Here is a 25,809-nt window from a genome sequence, read left to right as displayed (position 1 = left end):
ATCTAAATCAGTTTTTTTTGTAGATTAACATTAATGACTGCCCACCAAATTTAGCTGTGAATGAGGAAGGTATTTTCTTGTCAGCCTTATGCTAAATAATAGTAAATAAAATCCACTTATGTGGTGTTTGTAATTTAAATTTTTTCTTCATTGGTGATAAAATATTTTGCTATCTCACAATGGAGATACTTCTTTTCATTTCTAGTAGACAAAGTCTGAAGTCTCAAAAATATTAGTAATGCAGTTGAGTTCAATACTTGTCATGGTAATCCATAAACTGACCTTGAATTTTTTTGGGGGGGAGGGAGTAGCTGTAATTTTAAATTGGTTACTTCTGAAATCATTGATAACTTGTAAAAAAAATACTCTGATTCTAGAAAAATACTGCTCATTTCCCTGATGCCTAAATTCCTCGTCTTTTTTATATAATTTGAAATTATAAATGTATACTTTTGCTCCTTAACTTAATAAATTTCATTGTTTGACTTATTTTGTGAGTATAAAGCATGTCTTAGTCCTTGAAATTATGGCCTAATTCTTGGACACAGGTTTAGGATTGTGAACATAGAATGAGTAGATAAAGATAAGGGCTTTGAGATTAAAATTCCTGTACAAATATACTACTAGGTTAGGGTTATGTTTTTAAACACGTTGAAAGGCATCCTGCACCTTTGACTGTGCTGATGTATATAAGAAGTGCGTGCCTTTGTTAGCCTTATTTGGAAATACATTATATTCATGCAAAGAAAAAAATACATTTTACAAAAGCACAGAATATGATCTAAAAGCTAATTTATCCTTAGATTGTAAAAGAATCTTAATTCCCAAGCTCTGAATTGAAAATTTATGTGATTATACTAGTTATCCAATATTTGATATGTTTACTTGATTATTTCAGGTCAATCTTTCTTCCCTCAAAAGAGTTTAGCAAGGAGACAATTTTTTTACCTGGTCATTTTATTCTAATTCCTTTTGTTCTTTGACCAGGCACTAGTTAACATGACTCTTTTTCAGACTCAATATCAGACTTGATATTTTCAATATCAAGATAATGAGAAATTGTTAAGCTTTTATGATACGAAGAAATATGTTATATAACAAACGATCTGTAGTATTAATAATAAATTACATAACAAATTTCTTTACAGTTCCTTTATACAATGGAATTTTGTAAGCATTAGAAAAGAATAAATCTACCAGCTAAATATTAAAACCCAAGTCAAATTTTATTTCAGGTACCAAGAAACTTTAGCTACCTGATGTATAACTGTTAATTTTTCTAAGTGGTTATTGTTGTTTAGTAGAATTAAAAATTAGATGTGACCACCAAAATAATGGAGAATCTTGCATTTTTTTGTGCTTGTAACAACTTTTCAAAGTTCTTTTGGTTGTCTTCCTTTAAAATTGAAAAGAAATGGTGTGTTCTTTACAGCTTCAGGAAAATCAAGATGAAATAGAGAATATGATGAATGCAATATTTAAAGGAGTGTTTGTACATAGATACCGGTAAGTCAGGATGATTTTTTCATAAGTAGCACTATGTAATTTTAATCTGCAAGTTTGGATGTTTATTGGTTTATGCTGTATAAATTAGTGGAAAGAATGGTATAGTAGATCAATGTTAGAATATAAGCTCAGCCACTGAGTCACTCTGATCAAGTCATTTAACTCCTCTGAATTTGATGTTTCCCATCTGAAAAATCGAGTAATGGTGTTATTGACTTGTAGCTGCCCAGCCAGAGGAAGTTACTGCAATTATTAGGAGTCAGGGTATAAAATACTTAATTGCTTTTGGATGTACTGTATTAGTAGAGACTTTATGTGATGACTCCTGACTCTCCTCTCTTCCACTTGAATATCAGTGGGAAAGTTTGGATAGGTTAAAGTGAGATATTTTCTTTTGCTATTTTGAATGAACAAAGGAACGAAATAGGTAATCTTACACAATTTCTGCTGTAACGTATTCTTAAATGTTGGTAGTATTTTTATTCAGCTTCTCTCACATTTCTTCAGCTTGGCAGTATTGAATCAGGTTAATGCTTGCTTTGTAATGTCCCCATGTCCATTCTTACATTTTCATTTCTATTGTCACCATTACCTTAGTCTATTACCCCATCATTCTTACGCCTAGAGATTATTGCAGTTTTCCTAAAACATCCTTTTATTGTGTTATTCTTCTGCCTTCAATGACCTACCAGTACCTACAGGATGAATTTAAAATCATTTAGTCTGACATTCAAATCCCAGTTGAGCTTGGCCTCAATGTTATGTGTAAGTAATTCTCACCTGGAAAATTATGCTCTAGCCAGACTAGTGTGCCTGCTGTGTTCTGAACACACCATACCCAGCAAGTATGAGCAAAGGCTGGGATGTGGTATGGTGTAAAAGGTGGGGATGAGATTTTGTTTGCAGTTTTTCTTAATTTTAAATATGTATGTGTTGGTGATTATGCTTTGCCACCTAGACTGTAAGCTTTTGGCATTTGGGGCCATGTTTCAGTTCTACTTTTTAATCCCCAGTTATACTTGAGATACTGTTATATTTATAGTAGGTATGAAGTCCTTGGCATCTCTTAAATAAGTGGTAAGACCTGGGTATGGTGGCACTAATTATGCATAATTTTTCTTCTTTTATTTAGCGATGCAATAGCTGAAATCCGAGCTATATGCATTGAAGAGATTGGCATTTGGATGAAAATGTATAGTGATGCTTTTCTTAATGACAGTTATTTAAAATACGTTGGTTGGACTATGCATGATAAGGTAAGATGTGCCCTACAGATTGCTTCTGTCTATACAAGGCATGGCTATCTGCAGCTCTCACTCATGAGTTATCTGCCTATATGTATACCTGGGGCCACATTACTGATAAGCCTTTCTCTATTCTTTTGTATCTGCTCTATGAAAACTTGGTCTCGATCACATAAAGTTCCCTAGATTTTTTTTTTATTTCATCTTATTGTTATGGGGGGATACAGAATTGCAGGTTACATACGTTGCCCATGTGCCGCCTTTCCCCCCAAGTCAGAGCTCCAGGCGTGTCCGTTCCCCAGGTAGTGCGCATTGCACCCATCATGTAGGTATATGTCCCTCCCCCCCCACCCCCCCCTTCCCGAGTCAGCACCTTCAAGTGTTACCATTCCCCAAACGGTGTGCAATGCACTCATTGTGTAGGCATACCCCTATCCCCTCCCCCACCCCCCACCTCAGTCTGATATCCGATTGGTGTCGTTCCTAGATGTGTATTTAGGTGATGTTCAGGGAAACCAATTTTCTGGTGAGTACATGTGATGCTTGTTTTCCCATTCTTGGGATACTTCACTTAATATAATGGGTTCCAACTCTCTCCAGGAGAACCATAGAGATGTCGTATCTTCATTATTCCTTATAGCTGAGTAATATTCCATGGCATACATATACCACAGCTTACTAATCCAATCATGTATTGATGGGCATTTGGGTTGTTTCCACATCTTTGCGATTGTGAATTGTGCTGCTATAAGTTCCCTAGATTTTTAAAACCCGGGTTACTGATTGAACCTTAATTGTGAATTGATTTTTGTGCTGAAATGCTAGGATCATGTAAGTGGTAATAATAAAGCATTTCTCAGAGCACTGAGAAGACCCCTTAATCTGTTGTTAGCTGAGTGCTATATATTTTTTCAAATTCTTGGATTTTGGTCCTCTCTTTGAAATTCATGTATCTTAGCCAGATTATACCTTACAATTTGGTCTCTGACTTTTTATTTTTTTCATTAAACTACTGTTCTCTTAGGCTACCTCTTTACCAGCCTTGAAGAAGTTCCTTATATATATTCCTTCCAAACATTACTTTCTGTAAAGGAAAATTTACTGTGAAATATGCTTCTATTGTCTTTCACAATAGTTTTGCTCTAAACAAATTTTCAAAAAACTATCATTTGCCCTACAGAAATAGTAACCCCATAGGTATTTAGTCTTAAGTGTATGTACTGGTTTCTATTTTTGCATTAGCAATGATAACAGTTTCTGAAGAATTGCTGTTGTATAAAACATGTTTAAAACTTTAAAGTAGAAAATACTGTATACATATTCAGGTTGAAAATACATAGTTTTAATGCATTTTCTCCTTTTGTTTTTTTTTTAGCAAGGTGAAGTAAGACTCAAATGTCTTACTGCTCTACAAGGGCTTTATTATAACAAAGAGCTGAATTCCAAACTGGAGCTTTTTACCAGTCGGTTCAAGGTTAGTATTAATTTAAGTATTTAAAAATTACCTGTAATTTGAAAATATTTTTCTCTTCTTTCCTTTTAAAAAATATTTTAATTTTTTTGTCCTTAGGATAGAATTGTGTCTATGACCCTTGACAAAGAATATGATGTTGCAGTACAAGCAATAAAATTACTCACTCTTGTTTTACAGTAAGTATGTATTTGTTGCATATCTGGACTAATGTGCAGATATCTAAATAATAGATTAGAGCACTTGCTTCAAAATCATCTAGGTCTAAATTTTATTTTTTTATTTTTTTTTATTTTATTTATTTTTTTTGAGACAGAGTCTTGCTCTGTTGCCCGGGCTAGAGTGAGTGCCATGGCGTCAGCCTAGCTCACAGCAACCTCAAACTCCTGGGCTCAAGCAATCCTTCTGCCTCAGCCTCCCAAGTAGCTGGGACTACAGGCATGTGCCACCATGCCCGGCTCATTTTTTCTATATATATTTTTAGTTGTCCATATAATTTCTTTCTATTTTTAGTAGAGACGGGGTCTCGCTCTTGCTCAGGCTGGTCTCGAACTCCTGACCTTGAGCGATCCACCCGCCTCGGCCTCCCAGAGTGCTAGGATTACAGGCGTGAGCCACCACGCCCGGCCTAGGTCTAAATTTTAATAGCCTAAATCCTGTGGTTATACAGCTAGAAGTTTCCTCATGTAAAGTTGAGAAAACATAGGAAGAAGGAACCATAGAACCTGTGAAATTCTAACTGAACTAGGAATTCATGTGTTCCCATTCTCTTGGCCAGTTTCTTTCCTATTTTACTGTTTTTGATGCTCTTAAAATGAAAAATGTGCTTATTATATTTTATCGCACATTTAGAGTATGAGCATTTACTAACACTTCTATGCTATGTTTCTCTTAGTACCTGTAAAGAATCTGAATTTAAGACATATTCAACTATGCTAATATCTAATATGCTAATATCTAGAAATGATGTTATTCATATTTTTCCTTTTTAAAAAAATTTGTGGTAAAATATGTATAACATAAAATTTAAAACCACTGTAACTGTTTTTGAGTGTGTGTGTGTGTGTATAAATGGTTTAGTGGCATTCTGTGTATTCGCATTATTGTGCAACTGCCAGTGCTATCCATCTCCAGAACTCTGTACCTATTAAACATTAACTCCCCACTACTTCTTCCCCCAGACCCTGGTAACCACTGGTTCTATTCTGGCTCTATGAATTTGCCTATTTCATATAAATGAAATCATAAAATACTTGTCCATTTGTGTCTGGCTTATTTCGCTCAGCATGTCTTCGAGGTTCATCAATATTATAGTGCATGTATCTGAATTTTGCTCCTTTTATGACTGAATAATGTTTCATTGTATGTGTATACCACATTTTGTTTCTTTTTTTTTTTTTTTTTTTTGAGACAGAGTCTCACTCTGTTGCCCAGGCTAGAGTGAGTGCCATGGCATCAGCCTAGCTCACAGCAACTTCAAACTCCTGAGCTCAAGGGATCCTCCTGTCTCAGCCTCCCGAGTAGCTGGGACTACAGGCATGTGCCGCCATGCCTGGCTAATTTTTTCTATATGTATTTTTAGCTGTCCATATAATTTCTTTCTATTTTTAGTAGAGATGGGGGTCTCGCTCTTGCTCAGGCTGGTCTCGAACTCCTGAGCTCAAACGATCCGCCCACCTCGGCCTCCCAGAGTGCTAGGATTACAGGCGTGAGCCACCACGCTCGGCCTGTTTCTTCATTAATCCCTAAATGAGCTTGGGCTCATTCTACCTTTTGACAATTGTGAATAACACTGCTATGCACATGGGTGTGCAAGTATGTGTTCAAGTCCCTGCTTTCAATTATTTTGTGTATACCCAGAGGTGTAATTGCTGGATCATATGGTATCCTGTTTAATTTTTTTGAGGAACTGCCATATTGTTTTCCACAGCAGTTGTGCCATTTTACATTCCCACCAGCAATGTACAAGAGTTACAATTCTCTACATCCTCACCAACACTTGTTTTCTGCTTTTTAAAATAAATATTTATTAAGTGCTGTCTCAATTCTAATCACTTAGGTGGTATGTAAGGATTTATTTATTTATTTTTTATTTTATTTTATTTTTGTTTTTTGAGATAGAGTCTCACTCTGTTGCCCGGGCTAAAGTGCTGTGGCGTCAGCCTAGCTCACAGCAACCTCAAACTCCTGGGCTCAAGCGATCCTCCTGCCTCAGCCTCCCGAGTAGCTGGGACTACAGGCATGCGCCACCATGCCCAGCTAATTTTTTCTGTATATATTTTTAGTTGTCCATATAATTTCTTTCTATTTTTCGTAGAGACAGGTCTCACTCTTGCTCAGGCTGGTCTCGAACTCCTGACCTTGAGCGATCCTCCCGCCTTGGCCTCCCAGAGTGCTAGGATTACAGGCATGAGCCACCATGCCCGGCCTTTTTGTTTTTATTTTTTAATTTTTTTTTTTAATTTTATTTTTGAGACAACGTCTCACTCTGTTGCCTGGGCTAGAGTGCAGTGGTGTCATCATAGCTCACTGCAACCTCAACTGCTTGCGCTCAAGTGATCTTCTTCCCTAAGCCTCCTAAGTAGCTGGGACTACAGGCACGTGCCAACATGCCTGGCTGATATTTGTATTTTTTTGTAGAGAAAGGGTCTGGCTATGTTGCCCAGGCTGGTTTTGAACTCCGGGCCTCAAGTGATCCTCCTGCCTTGACCTCCCAAAATGCTAGGATTATAGCCATGAACCACCACTCCCAGCCTATAATAGCAAAATTTTGAAAACAACTGAGATGTTTGTCAATAGATGAAGAATTAAATTAGTATATAAGATAATACCTAATATAAGCACTTTATGTGGATTATCTCATTTAATATAGCAGCCCAGTAACATGGTGGTGGTTATTATCCCCATTTATATGAAATAGACTACATTGCAGTAATTAAAAAGAAGGCAGTTCCGGATATATTGACATTTTTGGAGAATACACTTATGTAGGGGCTTTTTGAGCAGTCTATTAACTATTGCTAGTTTCCTTAATTTTTAATTAATTTAAAATTATAAACATACACATGTAAAGATATTGAAACAATTCTGAAATAGAAACAGTACTCTGGATATATTTCTGTAGCTTCCCCCTTCCTCCATAATATACTATGAATATCTTGTTGTTTCAGATATTTTTATTAAAGGTAGTAATAGACATAGCCATTTATGTTGATTTTTCAGCCACGTATATACCTAATAATTAAACCTGTTAGGAATGTTCCTTCTCAAAAAGTTGAAATGAATGAGCTACCACAGATTTTCACTACTTTAACTGGTTTGATTCAATGTTTTTTTGGTTATAAAAAGACACAAGTGGTTTTTCCAAAACAATCAAGTATTATACATAGAGTAATTTAAATCAGAGTGCTTTGAAACTTGAATTTTCACAATGTAGTTTCTTTTTCTCTGAAAAAGAGGTAACATTTCTTTGACATCAGAGTTCTGGAAGCCAAAAAGTAAAAAGGATCTGTGTTCTTCAACTATCTATGCAGTGTTCTCAGGCATAAGATTAGGAAAATGAGCACTACATTTTAGTAAGATTTTTTCCAATGATTACAATTAAAGATCTTTGTCACTTAAATTTTAATTATTTGGAAAATCCATTTTTTTGCCTTATGTGGTATTCAGTACGTGATAGATGAAGTATTCTTTATCAGTGTGAGATAAAAGGCATTAGTATATTTTAATGTTATATTCTGTTCCTTAATATTACTAAGAAATATATGCAGTGTTATCTGTGATTATTAACTCTAGGTTCTTAGCATGCTGCCACTTTCTGCATTAGTTTTGTCTTCCTTTCTCTTTGGCATCTATGTGACATTATTCTGTTAAACGTTCATTTTTTACATTCTGTATTCACTGTTAATTTTACCTACTGTTTTTTATCTTTTATCTTAATATAGTACTCAGTTCTTTTGGTTGGGGTAAGCTTTTACTGGCAGACAATATTTGAAGTTGGTTTCTTTATTTATTCTTTAACACAACTTTGTGAAAGTTTACAGTTTTTAAAAAATGTATGAGTGTGAATTTTTATACTCTTAATACATTTAGAATTATGACATTACTTAAAAAAAAAAACACCTTTTACTGCTCATTTCTTTTTAGGAGTAGTGAAGAAGTTCTTACTGCAGAAGATTGTGAAAATGTCTATCATCTGGTTTATTCAGCTCACCGGCCAGTGGCAGTAGCAGCTGGAGAATTTCTCTACAAAAAGTAAGTCTATATTTCTGCTATTCATCTTCTATAGTATACTTTCATAGCGGTAATTATTATCTTCTACTTGATATTAAAGACTATATGTATATAAAAACTTATTTTTTAAAATAGTACAGGGCAAATTGAAACTTTCCCATTTTATTTACTATTTCCTTTAAAAGTTTAGATTTCTCTTCTGCAAATCCTTTGATTTATTATAAAGTAAGATTTTTAAAAATTTAAATTTTTTTTTTTTTTCAAAATATTAAGGAGGTACAAGTGTTTTTGTTACATGGATGAATCGAATAATGCTGAAGTCAGGGCTTTTAGTGTGCCCATTCCCAGAGTAGTGTATGTTGTACCCAATAGGTAGATTTTTATCCCTCATCCCATTCCCACCCTCCCTATTTAAGTTAGATCTTTAAAAGAAAATGTACCCATGTATTTTAATGGACATGTTTAAAAAGATAACTATCTTATAATATTAAGATTGACCTCTTCCTAGTTGTTCACTCTTCTTTTTACCTTCCTCAACTTTTAAACATTGCCTATGCTACAATTTTTAGTCTTAAACTTAATTTTCCGTTGCTTTAATAAAATATTAGAAGGTTCTGCTTCAAGTACTTAATATGGTTTGACATCCGAATTGCAAGAATCCTACAATCTTTTTACTTTTATGATGCCGTTTAACATCTCAGGTAGTATGGATAGCAGTGTGAATGTCTGATCATAGAAAACATTCAGTGAATGTTCTGTAATGGCTTTCAAAGAGAACATTTTGAACCACTTGGATTAAACTTTGAATTTTTGTAAGATTTTATTAAAATGCCCATTTGGGGTACAACATTTGTTAGAAAGAGTAGGTGGTATAAAACATTTACACTATAGTTTTCTGTTAATCACTATCCAGTGTTAATTCTCTTTTGTTGTTTATGAGGAGAAATAGTCATGCTATCCATAGAAAAAGAACACTAAGTTGGAATAGTTTTGCAAGAAGGATAAAAGGAAAAGATACATTCAGTTTTAAAGAAAAATATCTATCACAGATTTTTGTGCATAAATGGTGTGGGTTAGTCAGTGCACTACTTTATCAAAGGAAACAGTTGTGTAAAATTCAGTAAGGTTTTTAAGAAGTTAGACTTACCATCAAGGATGAAATGAAAAAGGTTTATAGCAATTGTTTGCTTGATGTTGGACAGTATTGTACCTTCCCAGTCCCCTTTTACTCCTTTGTTAAATGTTTAAATACGGAATGCAGACAGTTAAATTTTTTTTTTTTTTTTGAGACAGAGTCTCGCTTTGTTGCCCTGGCTAGAGTGAGTGCCGTGGCGTCAGCCTAGCTCACAGCAACCTCAAACTCCTGGGCTTAAGCGATCCTCCTGTCTCAGCCTCCCGAGTAGCTGGGACTACAGGCATGCGCCACCATGCCCGGCTAATTTTTTTTCTATATATATTTTAGTTGTCCATATAATTTCTTTCTATTTTTAGTAGAGACGGGGTCTCGCTCTTGCTCAGGCTAGTCTCGAACTCCTGACCTTGAGCGATCCACCCGCCTCGGCCTCCCAGAGTGCTAGGATTACAGGCGTGAGCCACCGCGCCCGGCCCAGACAGTTAATTTTTTGATTAGGAAATAGGGTTTTTTGTTATTTTATAATAAATATTTTTGCTTTGTTCATAGGCTCTTCAGTCGTAGAGATCCAGAGGATGATGGAATGATGAAAAGAAGGGGAAGACAAGGTCCAAATGCCAACCTTGTTAAGACATTGGTTTTTTTCTTTCTAGAAAGTGAGGTTAGTTGTATTGTTTATTTTATACTTCCGTTCAAAAAATTTTGGAGAAGGGATTAAAATGAGGTATATCTTAACGTCTATCTTCCATGTAACACAGTAAATTTTAAATAGATTGGAGATATACTCATTCTATAAAATCTTTAAAATACGGTTTCTACTTTTAGTAAGATCTTCAAACAATAGGATTTACGTATAGTGCTGAGAACATGAATTTTGGAATTAGAAAAACCTGATAATCAATTAGGCTCCTCTGCTTACAGTTTGTATAACTTTGGTTTAGTTACTTAATCTTCCTAGCTTCAGTTTCCTATTTAAAAAAGATGGGTTATAAATTCTCAGTTAACACGGAGATAACCTGTGTAAAACTTTTAACACAGACCTAGCACATTGTAAGTTCTCAGATGTTGCTACCTGCTGTTATTTCAATTGTTATAGATGTGTATTTACATCAGTCTCAAGTTGAAAAAATCTAACCTGTTAATCAGATTTTGAGAGAGCTCAAAATTTATTTTTGGTGTTCATATCATGTATTATTTAATTAGTGTTAGGGCCTTTTAATTTTCTAATTGTTTCTATAGATATATAATTGGTTTTTGAATATTGAATTGACCTCCTGTTCTGCAATTTTTGAATTAGATGCTTTAGGATTTTCTACAATATATAATAGGTTATTTGCAAATAAAGATAATTTTACCTTTTGCTTTCTAACATTTTTTCCATTTTTTTCTTGCCTTATTGAACTTCCTAAGACTTCCAGTAGACCTCCAGTAGAATGTTTAGTAGATATCTTTGAATTGCTCCTGATCTTATGGGAAAAGCATCCAGCATTTCAACATTAATTACATTGTTAGCTGTCAGTGTTATGTAGATAGTTATTATCAGATTGAGGATGTTTCCTTATATCACTTCTTTTGCTGAGAGGTTCTATGATGGATGGATGTTGAATTCTGTAAAATGATTATTCTGCATTCCTTGAGATGATTGTTTTATTTATTTAATTTTAATTTTAATTTTTTTTTTTTTTTTTTTTTTTGAGACAGAGTCTTGCTCTGTTGCCGGGCTAGAGTGCTATGGCGTCAGCCTAGCTCACAGCAACCTCAAACTCCTGGGCTCAAACGATCCTCCTGCCTCAGCCTCCCAAGTTGCTGGGACTACGGGCACGCTCTATCACACCCAGTTAATTTTTTCTATTTTTAGTAGAGACTTAGTCTCACTCTTGCTCAGGCTGGTCTCGAACTCCTGACCTCAAGTGATCTTCCTGCCTCGGCCTCCCAGAGTGCCAGGATTATAGGCGTGAGCCACCGCGCCTGGCCCCTATTGTTTTATTTTTATTCTTCATTATGTTAATGTGTTGAATTATGTTCAGTGAGCTTTTTTTTTTTTTTTTTTTTTTTTTGAGGCAGAGTCTCACTTTGTTGCCCGGGCTAGAGTGAGTGCTGTGGCATCAGCCTAGCTCACAGCAACCTCAAACTCCTGGGCTCAAGCGATCCTACTGCCTCAGCCTCCCGAGTAGCTGGGACTACAGGCATGCGCCACCATGCCCGGCTAATTTTTTCTATATATATTTTTAGTTGTCCATATAATTTCTTTCTATTTTTTAGTAGAGACGGGGTCTCGCTCTTGCTCAGGCTGGTCTCGAACTCCTGACCTTGAGCGATCCACCCGCCTCGGCCTCCCAGAGTGCTAGGATTACAGGCGTGAGCCACCGCGCCCGGCCTCAGTGAGCTTTTTGAATTTTGTTTCAACCTTGCGTTTCTAGGATAAACCCTGCTTGGTCTATTCTCTTTTTTATATATTGCTGGTTTCAGTTTGCCAGTTTTTGAGGATGTTCCCTCTGTGTTCATGAAGGATATTAGTCCATAATATTTTTTATTTGTCATATCTTTGACAAGTGTTTGTGTCATGTTACTACTCCTCCCCTAAAATGAGTTGGGAAGCAGTAGGATCTTTTAAGCTTTACAGAATTAAGACGATGATTTTCTTATATACTGAATTTACAAATAAACCTGTATTTTAGGTTTTAATTAACCATTATCACCCCCAACTTTGTTAAAATAAATTTGTAGTATATTTAAGAATTGAGTAGTTAACTGATGTAATATTAGGTCCAAATAAGCAGTAAGTATACATATAATCTTTCATGTTAATGTTTTAATGATATTGTGGAAAATGTTTAAAGCTGCTACCTAACAAGGCTTACTTTTACCCAGCAAACTAAGGCAGTTTCTTGTCTGTCCTTTCCTCCATTTGACCTGACAAAACAGATAGCTATGAGAGTTTGTACATGGTGCCAACAAAGCTGCTATTCTTTAGAGTTAAGACTAGTATGCTATTTGTCTAAGAGCACGTTGCTCTTTTTTAATTTTAGTTACATGAGCATGCAGCATACCTTGTGGATAGCATGTGGGACTGTGCTACTGAGCTGCTGAAAGACTGGGAATGTATGAATAGCTTGTTGCTGGAGGAGCCACTTAGTGGAGAGGAAGGTAAGGATGTTTAATTACAGTATTTTTTTCTTCTAAACAGTTTTGAAAAAGCTCTTTACCTTTTTAGTGTTAACATAAGTAGTAAAAAATCCTACTTTGTGCATAGTTTTGTTTTCTTCATATGCATGAATCTCATGCTATGTAGAAAGGTGTAATTGCTGTCAACATTCTTTATTTTTCGTATCTGGGTTCTTATTTTCTTTACTCAAATGTGTGGATCCATAGTGGACAGACTTTGAATGCTGAGGGGTTTAGGAAGTTTTAACTTATTCTGATATTTTCTGTGATATAGTCATGAGATTTTCTTTAGTACCTTAGGTGAAATTCTATTCACAGGCAGAAGAAACTGTTATGTAATATTACAAGTGGCATATAGGGAGAAGAAAGAAATAGGTTAACTCTTTCTGATTTTTTTCTTTTTAAGCACTAACAGACAGGCAAGAGAGTGCTCTGATTGAAATAATGCTTTGTACTATTAGACAAGCAGCTGAATGTCATCCTCCCGTGGGAAGAGGGACAGGAAAAAGGGTATGCCAATGTATTTTCATTATTCTAAACTGCATTTCTCTTTTTTCACTATCTTTTTTTTAAAAGTCCTATTTTAACCATAGAACAAGAATTTTGAAATCTTATGTCTTATTTTTCTGATGACCCTTGCTTATAAATATGTGTTAGAAGTAAATTTTAAAGCATTAGCAATTTGAGAAATTTGAATTCTTTCCATATGATAAGAGACTTTGTTAGTTACTGCAAGAGATAGAGTGATTGATAGTTCCTGCCTTCAAGAATGAACGTAGTACACCATTTTAGAATGGTACATTTCAGTGTTTTGGTTTATTCATAGATTTGCTTTCTTTTTATTCTAATATAAAATTAGAAATAAAAATGGAGATAATTATTCTTCAAAATGGGGAAATTCCTATTTCCTGGGATCAGATTTTAATGCATTATTGCAAAGAAACATGTATATGCAATTTACACTAACAATTCCATGGGTGTTTAAACTCTTCACCGTGAAGCACAAAAATACATTTTTATTTTGTGACCTAGAACATACATATATATATGTGTGTGTGTCTAACTCAAACAAAATTCATAAAGCAATACTGAAACTTATGTGATTCTTTCTATTTTATTTGGTTTAAAAAATTTGTTTTATTTCTGTTTTTTAGTTGCTTGTAGCCACTTACTATTTTGAATTTATAATTTATGTGTCATGGCCCACCTCTGGCTGGGGTAAGCAGAAGTGCTGCTCAATCCCATTATGATATATAAGCTCCTAAACTACATTTCCTATTCCTAATTGATTCTCCTTCCATCCAAATGTAGAGTTGGTTAGTCTAATTGGATATTGATTTTCCCTCTGGGACTATTCAGATTTTTTTTTTTTTTGATGTTTCAGGTGGCTTTGCTTTTTGATAATATTTAAGTTATTCTCTTTTGTATCATTTTTAGGGTTTTACAGTAGAATTTTTTTGTGTCCATCATTTAAAATACAGTTTTATTTATTTTGTATGTCTTAATTGAAATTTGATTACTTAACAGTGTTAATGTGCTTAAATATTAATAGAAGTCTTTATGTTACTTTAGGTGCTGACAGCAAAGGAGAAGAAGACCCAGTTAGATGACAGGACAAAAATCACTGAACTTTTTGCTGTAGCCCTTCCTCAGTTATTAGCAAAAGTAAGTTTGTGTCAGCCTCATAGTGTTACTAAGAAATCACAGAGTTTTTTTGGAATGTCTCACAGAATATTATGTTTACTTATCAGTTTGATGTTTTTAACATGATCTTTTTATTTCGCAGTACTCTGTAGATGCAGAAAAGGTGACTAATTTGTTGCAGTTGCCTCAGTACTTTGATTTGGAAATATATACCACTGGACGATTAGAAAAGGTAAGGTGTTATTTGTGTATGAAAGACTTTGAAGAGAAATTGTTAGTTCATCCCATCATACTTTGTTTATATTTTTTAAATGTTTTTGTAATATGAAAGGAGACCTCTATTTTATATATCTTCTGTATTGTAGATCAGTTCATTTTAGAGAGTGGTGCTAATGAGGCTTTCCTTTGCTTCATGCCCAAGCCATACCTCATTCTTGGCCACTATGTGACAATATCACTGATTGTATATAGAGATTGAGGGTGAGTAACTGGATAATAACAGTTATAAAACAAACACAGCTTATTCATTGAACACTTCTACTGTGTTCCAGGAACTAATACAAGCCCTTTATATGTATTAACATTCTTACCAAAGCCCTGTGAGATAGGTAATATTATTCCTGTTAAAGTTGAGAAATAAGTATGGATGGATCAGTGTATTTAGTTACCGCAACTAGAAAAACACTTTAAAATGTATGCTCTACGTTGTAGAGTTAAATATGAAAATTTTCCCCTCAGTGGTATAGTGGTGTAGTCACTTTATGCGTATCATATATACCTTAGTTTTGATTAAACAAAATTTATTTTGCAGCATTTGGATGCCTTATTGCGACAGATCCGAAACATTGTAGAGAAGCACACAGATACAGATGTTTTGGAAGCATGTTCTAAAACTTACCATGCACTCTGTAATGAAGAGTTCACGATCTTCAACAGAGTAGATATTTCAAGAAGTCAACTAATAGATGAATTGGCAGATAAATTTAACCGGCTTCTTGAAGATTTTCTGCAAGAGGTATATATTTCAAGTATTTGTTAGTTGGGCTCCTCCACTCCAGTAACCTAATTAGTCACCCAAGTCTCAGGCTTGGTGATAGTCCCTAGCAGTATGTTATAAAGATTCTCAGGCTTTTTATTCATTGAATCATCAAGCTACTATTACTCCTCCACCAAAATAGGAAAGTGGTAAGAATCTGTGACTTGGTGAAGGTGAGAACAAAGCTAACATCTTTTTTAGTTTGAAGAAATGATCTGGGCCATTACCTGGGCCTGTTCTGGAATATGGTGTTAATGGAACAGAAAAATTGAGCTAGATTAAAACCAAGTAGCCCCAAAAGGTAGGGGTTTTTTTAGTGTTTTAGCAGTGTTGCTGAGGAAAGGCCATTATGGTCTGTAATGGCCATTGATAAATTACTGTTATAGCCACTGTCAATGTTGGAGTTTCTTGTGTTGTGCTGTTGTATTTCCAAAGAGGCTTAGTGTATGGCACTTGAATACAGTTGTTTTTATTGTGATTGTTATTTATTCTGGAAATATATATTTGCAGTACATTTTTTTGAATAAAAAGTCACAATTGTCAAATTAATGCCTTTAGTCTTTTCCAAATCACATTTTTTTCTTTTTCTTTCTTGTTTTTTTTTTTTTTTTTTGAGACAGGGTCTTGCCCTGTCACCAGAGCTAGAGTGCAGTGGCATCATTATAGCTCACTGCAACCTCAAACTCCTGGGCTCAAGCGATTCTCCTGCCTCAGCCCCCCAGTGGCTGGGACTGCAGGCACATGCCACCACACCTGGCTAATTTTTCTATTTTTTTGTAGAGACGGGGTCTGCTATTGCTCAGGCTGGTCTTGAACTCCTGGCCTCAAGCAATCCTCCTGCCTTGGCCTCCCATAGTGCTAGGATTACAGGCGTGAGCCACCGGACCTGGCCTCCAAATCACTTTTATCATTAATGCTGTAAAAGTCATATGAGTTTTGTAATTTCCAAACTTCTTGTTTTATCAATTACTCATTTAACTTTTTTGGCATATGATGTTAATCTAGGCTTATTAGGTTTTACTAATTGGAGGTTTGTGCAAATATGTTGGTATACAATGATCATATTCTCCATTAAAAATTTTAATGGCTCTACTCTTGGGTGAATGTGATTAGGACAAGTTAATTTAAAATCAAGCAATATTTTGTTAATTAAGTTTAATTACTTTGTAGAAGAATTAAAGTTTAAAAACAAGTACACTTTTCTTTTAAGAGACCTGGTGTTCAACAAGATAGTTTCAGTAGTGCTTAAACAATTTTATGTTTCACATAGTAAGATTTTATAACATTTGTCAAAACATTGATACGTATTAGTTCAAAAAGGACTAGCATATCTAGTCATTATTCAGAGGGTTTTTTCCCCATTTACTTGTGATTGGTCTCGTATCTTTCTGAAGATATGTTTAGGGTTTGACAAAGGTTTTGCCCTTTAGATGTTGTCTTTATGATCTCTTGCCTTGTCATCTACTATATTTTTCCTTACTGCTCTCATGCATTGATTACTGTGAAACAGTTGATATCTTCAGAGTTCTGTGTCAAGGTTTACTTAAAAGGGGAGAAGAATGTCATTCCATTTTTCTCTCTTGGTAATAATGTTCTTATGATAACAACCTTGGGTTGACTCATTATCCCAGTCATATTGCCATAAATTTTACCACATCCTAGGTATTGAATGACAAAGTTAATTTGTGGTTTTTATATTATTATTAAGAGTCAGAATTTTTTTCTGTTACCCAGGCTGAAGTGCAGTGGTGTGATCATAGCTCACTACAGCCTCGAACTCCTGGGCTCAAGCGATCTTCCTGCCTCAGCCTCCCAAGTAGCTGGCACTACAGGCACGTGTCACCATGCCCAGCTAATTTTTAAATTTTAAATTTTGTGGAGACAGGGTCTCGCTATGTTGCCCAGGCTAGTCTTGAAATCCTGGCCTCAAGCAATCCTCCCTCCCCAACCTCCCGAAGTGCTGGGATTACAGGCGTATATTATTCTTTATTTTTCAAGGTGGTGTCACTATTTTGATATCCTAGGAGTTTTCACTTTGTTGAGTCCTAATGTATAATTAATATCCATAGGGCGAAGAACCTGATGAAGATGATGCATATCAGGTATTGTCAACGTTGAAGAGGATTACTGCTTTTCATAAGTAAGTTGAATCTTAAAATTTCTGATTTCTTGAAAGTGTATAAAAATGAAAATCAACTTGCATATTTTATGGCTTACAATGTTAACAGATTCTAATATACATTTATTTTTTGTTGGAGCATGTTAAAAAGTTTACTGTATTTACTTTGACACTCAAGTTCAAAACAATTGTGATTTAGGGTCTGCTTTTTAATGTAACTTGATTCTCTTTTTTACAGTGCCCATGATCTTTCAAAGTGGGACTTGTTTGCTTGTAATTACAAACTTTTGAAAACCGGAATTGAAAATGGAGACATGCCTGAACAGGTTTTTATTTATTTATAAGTTGCATATTTAACTTGGAGAAACAAAGTCTTGTGACTTTTCAATTTTAACTGTCTTCTTTTGGTTCTTTTTACAGATTGTTATTCACGCACTGCAGTGTACTCACTATGTAATCCTTTGGCAACTTGCTAAGATAACTGAAAGCAGCTCTACAAAGGTTTGTGGTGGTTTAGTAGTGTTTTTATTAGATTTAATATCATTAACAGTTTTCAGCAAACTTATACATTTAACAAGACCAGTTATTTAAATTAAGTGTTGCTTGTTTCTAATCTACTATTTATGAACATGTACCTTTAAAAAATAGTCCTGTTTGTAGTTTGATGTATATTCAGTGGAAGAATGGTTTGTTTCACGGTATGATTTTTTAATTAAAAGTTGTTCACATTAGTGGGTGGCGTAATTTATGGCTTTCCATATTCCCAGAATTGGTGACCAAAAGCCTTTGAAACAAGTAGGTAATAAGCCACTTGCCCCTATATCTTTTTATGCCTTGGTATTGTTTTGAGATTACTTTATTCTTATTCAAGATGTCTCTAATGATGTCCCAAATTCACGATAAGTCATTTTTGATTACGTATATTTTCTGATTGAGTGTATGTGCCTGCTTACTAGTACCAAAACTTTTAAAGATTTACTCTCAATGGTAATCCTTCATGTGTTTAGTAATTGAACTAAATAGGATTGCCTTTTGCATTTGTAAATTAGAAGCTTAAACATTGTACTTGTAGTAGTAGATGTTGCCTTAAATGTTATTTGGGCTCATTTTTATAAATTTTAAGTGCTTTCTGATAGTTACAATTTTAGTTGTTAATAGTTATTTTCTTCAAAAGAGAATTCTCTTGATAATAAATTTATGTTGCCTAAACCCATAGAATAACATTAAATACTTAGAATTTCTCTGCTCTTTTAAGGTTTTGTTATATCTATAAATGGATTTTTCCTCTCAAAATCTATATAGTATTGTTAAAATTGTGTACTTTTTCACACTTAGGAAGTTTATTTAACTAAATATTAAGCTTATAGTAGGAACACTGACCATATTAACGTATTTGGTTGCTCACCTATGTTAAAAGTTAAAAATTAAGATGGGGAAAAAGGCAAAAGTTTTAGTAGAGGAAAATGGTAAATAGAAAATTATTTATGTAAAGTTTGGTTGAGTTTTCACCAAATATCTCCAAGTTAAACCTGTTTTTAATTTAACTTTTCTATTACTTATACCAAATATATAGTTGATAGTCTATCATTTGGCATCCAGTATCATAAGATGGGCCAAAGGTTGTAACTTAAAATAAGTTCATGTGATTTATCTTTATACAATCATTTTCTATTTTAAATAACCTGATAAATATTTAGAAAAGAAAAATTGTAAATTTAAGGGACATTTTAAACTTTAGAGTAAAATAGCACAATATATGGCCTTATTAAAGATAGCCATATATAATTATATAAGTTTTTTCATTCTATGAGACCCAGACCACCTAGGATATTACCCATTAATACACCTGATATTTTTAAGGCTGAAATTTGGTGAGATTTGTAAGAAAAATGGTGTTTCTTTTGTTTTCCTTTCTGGTAAACTATATGAGAAGAAATATAAATCAAATGCACAAGTAAAGTTTAGCGCGCGCGCGCGCTCTCTCGCTCTCTCTCTCTCTCTCCATATATATATGATAACGTTTTGTATAATTTAAAACATTTTAAAGAAATACTAAATGAGTTATTTTCAATATTTAAAAATATTCATGTTAAATTTTTTTCAAGGAGGACTTACTGCGTTTAAAGAAACAGATGCGGGTATTTTGTCAGATATGTCAGCATTACCTGACCAACGTGAATACTACTGTTAAGGAACAGGTTAGTGATTACTGTAGATAGTAATTTTTTATAAAGAACCTTCATAAAATCTGAACTAATTAGAAAATTTAATACTAAAAGTGAGCAAATGAGAAATATCTTGTATCTGTCCATGTATATACCATGCTAAAAAACACGTTAACATGTTGAGTTTGTGCATAATAAAATTGATTAATTTCATGCGGAGTTTATAATTGCATTAAAGGTTACCCTCATGTTACAGTTGTTCTGTGTTGTTTCCTTATCACACACATGGTAAATAGACGTGTTTATACAAATTATAGATGTATGAAATTATAAAAGTCATTCCTGAAAACAACTTAATATAGCAAGTTTGCTTCTAGGAGGAAAGGTCCATAAGGTTTTGTCATCTCTCAGAATATTATCAGGTGCTGACTTTCCTGTGCCCATCCTGATCTTTGCATGGACCTTGTCTGAAATAAAAATTTTAATCACTTGCCTGTCTTCCAAGTGTTACCTTCCCACTTCATATGCCTTCATGATTCCCTTACTGCCAACCATCTTAATTCTGGAAATAAATAAACTTACCTGGTTTGGTCCTGAGACTAAGATCTTGTTTAGTTCTAATTCTATAATTAAGAGGATAAACTGCATTGGAAACATGCTTTTTAAATGATTTTATGGGAGTATGTTTTGATAATTTTATAAGAAATATTATGGTATAGTCAAAATGCTTATGGTGATTTCAAGATTTTTTAAAAAACCATTTCATATGGCTTAACCTTTGTTTATTGGGGTAGAATTCTAGTAGTCACCCCAAGTGCTATTTTCAGAAGCTGTGGTATGTTAAGTACTATTTTAGTTTGGAGTGTTGTTCAGATATACTGACCCTTTTGTCACTTGTCCTTATTTCATTTTAAAATAGCAAAACTAATTTTAATAAAATATATTTGAATTTTTATAGTTAAAAATTTGCATTCAATGCCCAACGGTTAGTCTCTTGTTTCTTATTTCATACTCTGTCTTGTCGCTACTATACATATATGCTTGGGCACATATAAATTGGCGGATATTCAGTGGCCAAGATGCTGTTTACTGAATTTTGCATTTTTCTTGGAAAAATACGAAGTATATTGCCATAACTATTGCATTGCTGAATTCTCTCCAATTTTAAGTATGTAGTTTTGAACTGTAGCAATAAAAGGTTTGGAACTTTAATTTTCATCTCTACAATAGAGATGAAAGGAACAAGATTTCTGATGATAGTAAATTGAGTTTAGATTCAAATGCTTAGAATTGGATTTTAATGGAGTATGCACAGATCCAAACCTAATGCACAAAATATTACTTTATATTTGCATGTGCCACCAGGACAGTTGGCATAATATTTCCTAATTTTTATAGCATTAACACAGAATCCTTTATTCAGGCCTTGAGATTATTTGGTTGTTAAATAGTTTGTGTGTCAATCTTCCTAATAGCTTCCAGGAATATGCCCTGATCAGCTTGACCTGCCAGTTCACCTAATTAGTAAATATCATCATACTTAACACTTTATATCCTCAACTCTGTATGTTATAAATTTTAATAGGTGCAAATTACTATTATAGTAGTAAAATAGGAGAAGAGACTGATCGGAGGAGTAAAAGCATAAAATAAAGAGATAATGTGGTTAGTTGCCAAAAGGCAAAAGTGTTGATAAGATCTGCTTTGCAATCTGTATTATAATACATCTTTCCAGCAATGGTCTTCCTTTAAATATATTTTCCAATTGACTTTGTGACCCAAAAGTTCTATTTCCATTACTCCTTCTCAACAGATAATTTTTTTCCAGTTACCTTTTGACTAATTTTTACCAGTGGTTGACTCCATTTAAAACTCTTGGCATAGTTTTTATTAAGCTCTTTGAGCTATAACTTCAACTTTATGTTTTTTATACTTCAGGTTTACCTGATGAGTAACAAGCAGGCCTATACCTGGTTATGTTTTCTTGACTTAATTAGTATACATATTAACAATGAGAGTGCTTAAAAAGCACCATAGGCTTTGTTACCTCTATTGTTGTACTCATCTCCTTGAAGTTTTTTTCTTCCATAGAATAAAGAATGGTCCCAAGTTTATACATTATTTCATATTTGAGAATGAATACCTCGAACCATTGTGGTATAGTGCAGATTATGGAATTTGGAGTCAAAACTTGAGAATGAGTCCTGACTACATGGCAGTATTAACATACTGTACAAGTCACTTAACGTTGCTGAAAATAAAGAAGAATATTTATGAAATTACTTTGCAGTTAGTAAAGCATTATGCAAATATTGGTAGTTGTTACAGAAATTATACTTCTCAGATTTAAAGTCTTAGGAAAATATTAAACATTGATTTTTTTTTTTCTTAAGAGTTTCAAATATAGAAAGATTCTGTTTCTGTGTTACATATATATATATAAAAAGTTATTTGTGTCTATTGGTAAAAACCACAGATTATAGCATACTTTTCTTTTTTTTTTTTTAATAATAGGCCTTCACTATCCTATGTGATATCTTGATGATCTTCAGCCATCAGATTATGTCAGGAGGGCGTGACATGTTAGAGCCTTTAGTTTACACCCCTGATTCTTCGTTGCAGTCTGAGTTGCTCAGCTTTATTTTGGATCATGTCTTCATTGAACAGGATGATGATAATAATAGTGCAGGTAATTTTATTGCCATCTCTTTCTTAAATCTGTGTGTCCACCATAAAATTTAAGTAACAATAATGTACCTTTTTGCACTGCATTATATTTTATCCTTAAAATTTGAAGTACACATATATGTTCTAGCATACTTTTGTTCATTACTTACCATATTGTAAACAAAATGTGACATCACAGAGCATGGGCTTTCAAGTCAGTTCTCTGCTTCTCACTAGCCCTGAGCCTGTTTTTCTAATTTGTAGCTATCTCATAAAACTGGGAGAATTAATTAAAATTGAGCAAAGTGACCAGTACAGTACCTGGGCATACATCATAGGTACTCAATAATATTTACTCCCTCTTCCTCTTATTTGTTGGTAATACCAATATTCAGGTAATTTGAGAAGAACTTTTTATTGTATACTTGCATCACATAGGTTTTTATATTTTGTGAGTATTAAATAGTGTGATTTCTGAATGTTAGAAGAATGTTCGAAATTGTTAAGTCTGGCGCAGTGACTCACGCCTGTAATCCTAGCACTCTGGGAGGCCGAGGCAGGCAGATCGTCTGAGCTCAGGAGTTTGAGACCAGCCTGAGCAAGAGCGAGACCCCGTCTCTACTAAAAATAGAAAGAAATTAGCTGGACAACTAAAAATATATATAGAAAAAATTAGCCGGGCATGGTGGCACATGCCTGTAGTCCCAGCTACTCGGGAGGCTGAGGCAGAAGGATTGCTTGAGCCCAGGAGTTTGAGGTTGCTGTGAGCTAGGCTGATGTCACGGCACTCTAGCCTGGGCAACAGAGTGAGACTCTGTCTCAAAAAAAAGAAATTATTAAGTCTGGGGCAATACAGGATGTTTGCAGGAAAATAATCAAACCAGCCTCACCTAGTGTTAAGTTACTCTTCACATCCTAATTGCATACACATCCTAGTTGCCTTACTTGAACATGAAGTCATAGAAAAACAAGTAGTATTTGGTCACTTCTTTCTGGGTTCATTTTTAATTTAAAGTTATTCTTGAAGGAAAATACAACATCAGCATGTATATATCCATACTAATATAGCACTGCATGTCAGGTTCTAAATAAACATACATAATTCTAGATATGGCCAGGTGTGGTAGCTCACGCCTGTAATCCCACCACTTTGGGAGGCTGAGGTGGGAGGATCACTTGAGTCCAGGAGTTCGAGACCAGCCTGAGCAAGAGGGAGACCCTGTCTCTATTAAAAATAGAAAAATTAGTTGGGTGCGGTAGTGCACCTGTAGCCCTACCTACTCGGCAGGCTGAAGCAGGAGGATTACTTAAGCCCAGGAGTTTGAGGTTGCAGTGAACTATGATGATGCCACTGTACTCTAGCCCTAGCCTGGGCAAAAGAGTGAGACCCTGTCTCAAAAAAAAAAAAAAAAAAAAGAAAAGAAAGAAAGACAGACAGACATGGTCTGTAGCTTATTTTTAGCAATAAAGAATTTTTTGCTTACATACTAAAAACTTAACCCAGAACATAATTGAGAAACCCGGAGTAGCCAAAACAGTTTTCAAAATCCATGTAATAGGGCCGGGTGCAGTGGCTCATACCTGTAATCCTGGCACTCTGGGAGGCTGAGGCAGGAGGATCACTTGAGGTCAGGAGTTCGAGACCAGCCTGAGCAAGAGCGAGACCCTGTCTCTACTAAAAATAGAAAAAATTAGCTAGTCAACTAAAAATAGAAATAATAAATTAGCTGGCCACGGTGGCTTGCGCCTGTAGTCCCAGCTACTCGGGAGGCTGAGGCAGGAGGATCGCTTGAGCCCAGGAGTTTGAGGTTGCTGTGAGCTAGGCTGACGCCATGGCACTTACTCTAGCCTGGGGAAGAAAGCGAAACACTATCTCAAAAAAACAAACAAACAAATAGAAAACCTATGTAGTAAAGTTTATATACTTTCAGTTAAGCTTTTATTCATAGCATTGATTTGACAAACATTTATTGGTCAGCAGCAGTATACTAGATACTGTGGATAGAAAAAAAAAAATGAGTCAAGGTCTCTTCAAGAATTAAATTCAAGTGGAAAGGATGTCTAAAAACAAGTAGTTTTAATGCAGTCTGATAAGTAACGGGGGCATGTACAAAGTGTTATGGGCATGTAGAGGAAGTTCTAAGTGGTCTACAGGGCTTGAAACATCTTTGAGAGTAGCCTAAAATTTGAAATGCACCCTAAAAGATGAGTAGGACTTTTTAAAACTTGTATGGGAAGGCATAATTACATTCTGAAACCTGATACAAAATAAATTGGTACATAATCCTTTTCTTAATTGAGGACTGCCTCAGCTTCATTTAGACCATGGGAAATTGAATGAGAATATGCTTGCCAGTACTCCTGAGTTTTCTAGGAGCTTCCTAGAATTACCCACAGAGTGTTATCTCCTTGGACTTTGTGTTTTATATTTACACTTTTACAATGAAATATATTCCAGCACTATGAAAATGTATAAAATATAACAGATTTCTACATATCCACCCACCAGTCTTTGTCAGATTTAGCTATATTTGTTTAAGATTTTTTAAATCTCAGTTATAAAAAAAAGACCTCATTTTCGTCCTTCCGCTATCCCAGTATTCCCCCCTTTTCTGTAAACATAACAGCTATCCTAAATTTGCTGTTTATTACACCTTTGCATTTTAATTTTATTTTACTAGGGATTTATGTGTCTGTTAACAATACATATTTTCTGTTGCTAACTTCCACATAAATGGTATCATGTTGAAACTTTTGTGACTTGCTTTTGAGTTAACATTTTTGAGATCTTTCAGTGTTGACATATGGCTATATATGATTTATTTATCTTAACTGCTGAATATTATGTGATATGAATTAACCACAATTTATTTATCTATTTTCCTGTTGTTGGACATTTAGGTTGTTTCTACTTTTTGCCCAGTTAAAATAATATAAAAACAATTACTCCAATGTTTAAGTCCTTGAGCACATGTGCAAGTGCTTTTCCAGTAGATACCCAAGAGTGGGATCACTGGATTGTATATGGTGTATGTGCATCTTAAACTTGATCACATGTTGCCAAAGTAGTTGTATTGTTTTATCTTCCCTCCATAACGTGTCACAGTTTCCATTGTTATGCATCCTCATCTCATGGCTGGTATTATAGACCCTTGGATATTTGTTTTGTTATCCCACATCAGATTAGAAAGGGAGAGAAAAATAGGGAATGCTTCTAGAGGTGGTACACTGACAATACATAATAATATGACAGCCGACACTTTATGAAAGGCCCAATGAGTTAGGCACTTCTCCATGTTCCTTAATCTCTGCAAGAGAAACAGTGGCTAATTTTTGGTAAGCAAGAAGTGGAGGAAAATAAAAACCAGAGCTTAAAAACTCTTAATATCATCGGATAATTTAGTCTGTTGGGGGAAATGGTCTGTAT

At 34.5% G+C, this 25,809-nt stretch overlaps 1 protein-coding gene across 2 annotated transcripts in view; it reads left to right on the top strand.

The window, feature by feature from the left end:
- STAG2 (STAG2 cohesin complex component) overlaps positions 1–25,809 on the top strand; it is a 130,669-nt gene that overhangs the window by 78,327 nt on the left and 26,533 nt on the right. For both annotated transcript variants that reach the window (XM_069464064.1, XM_069464063.1), the window contains exons 9-24: positions 1,433–1,506; positions 2,639–2,762; positions 4,126–4,224; positions 4,321–4,400; positions 8,368–8,475; positions 10,136–10,247; positions 12,616–12,733; positions 13,158–13,261; positions 14,324–14,416; positions 14,538–14,627; positions 15,207–15,410; positions 17,501–17,571; positions 17,789–17,876; positions 17,971–18,051; positions 19,656–19,748; positions 22,230–22,404. In XM_069464064.1, the coding sequence (XP_069320165.1) occupies positions 1,433–1,506; positions 2,639–2,762; positions 4,126–4,224; positions 4,321–4,400; positions 8,368–8,475; positions 10,136–10,247; positions 12,616–12,733; positions 13,158–13,261; positions 14,324–14,416; positions 14,538–14,627; positions 15,207–15,410; positions 17,501–17,571; positions 17,789–17,876; positions 17,971–18,051; positions 19,656–19,748; positions 22,230–22,404 (1,714 nt within the window). The remainder of the gene's footprint in view (positions 1–1,432; positions 1,507–2,638; positions 2,763–4,125; positions 4,225–4,320; positions 4,401–8,367; positions 8,476–10,135; positions 10,248–12,615; positions 12,734–13,157; positions 13,262–14,323; positions 14,417–14,537; positions 14,628–15,206; positions 15,411–17,500; positions 17,572–17,788; positions 17,877–17,970; positions 18,052–19,655; positions 19,749–22,229; positions 22,405–25,809) is intronic.

Source organism: Eulemur rufifrons, chromosome 30 (assembly GCF_041146395.1).
Source record: "Eulemur rufifrons isolate Redbay chromosome 30, OSU_ERuf_1, whole genome shotgun sequence".
Taxonomy (NCBI): domain Eukaryota; kingdom Metazoa; phylum Chordata; class Mammalia; order Primates; family Lemuridae; genus Eulemur; species Eulemur rufifrons.
The sequence above is the reverse complement of the archived record's forward strand: the minus strand, read 5'-3'. Positions and strand labels throughout refer to the sequence as shown.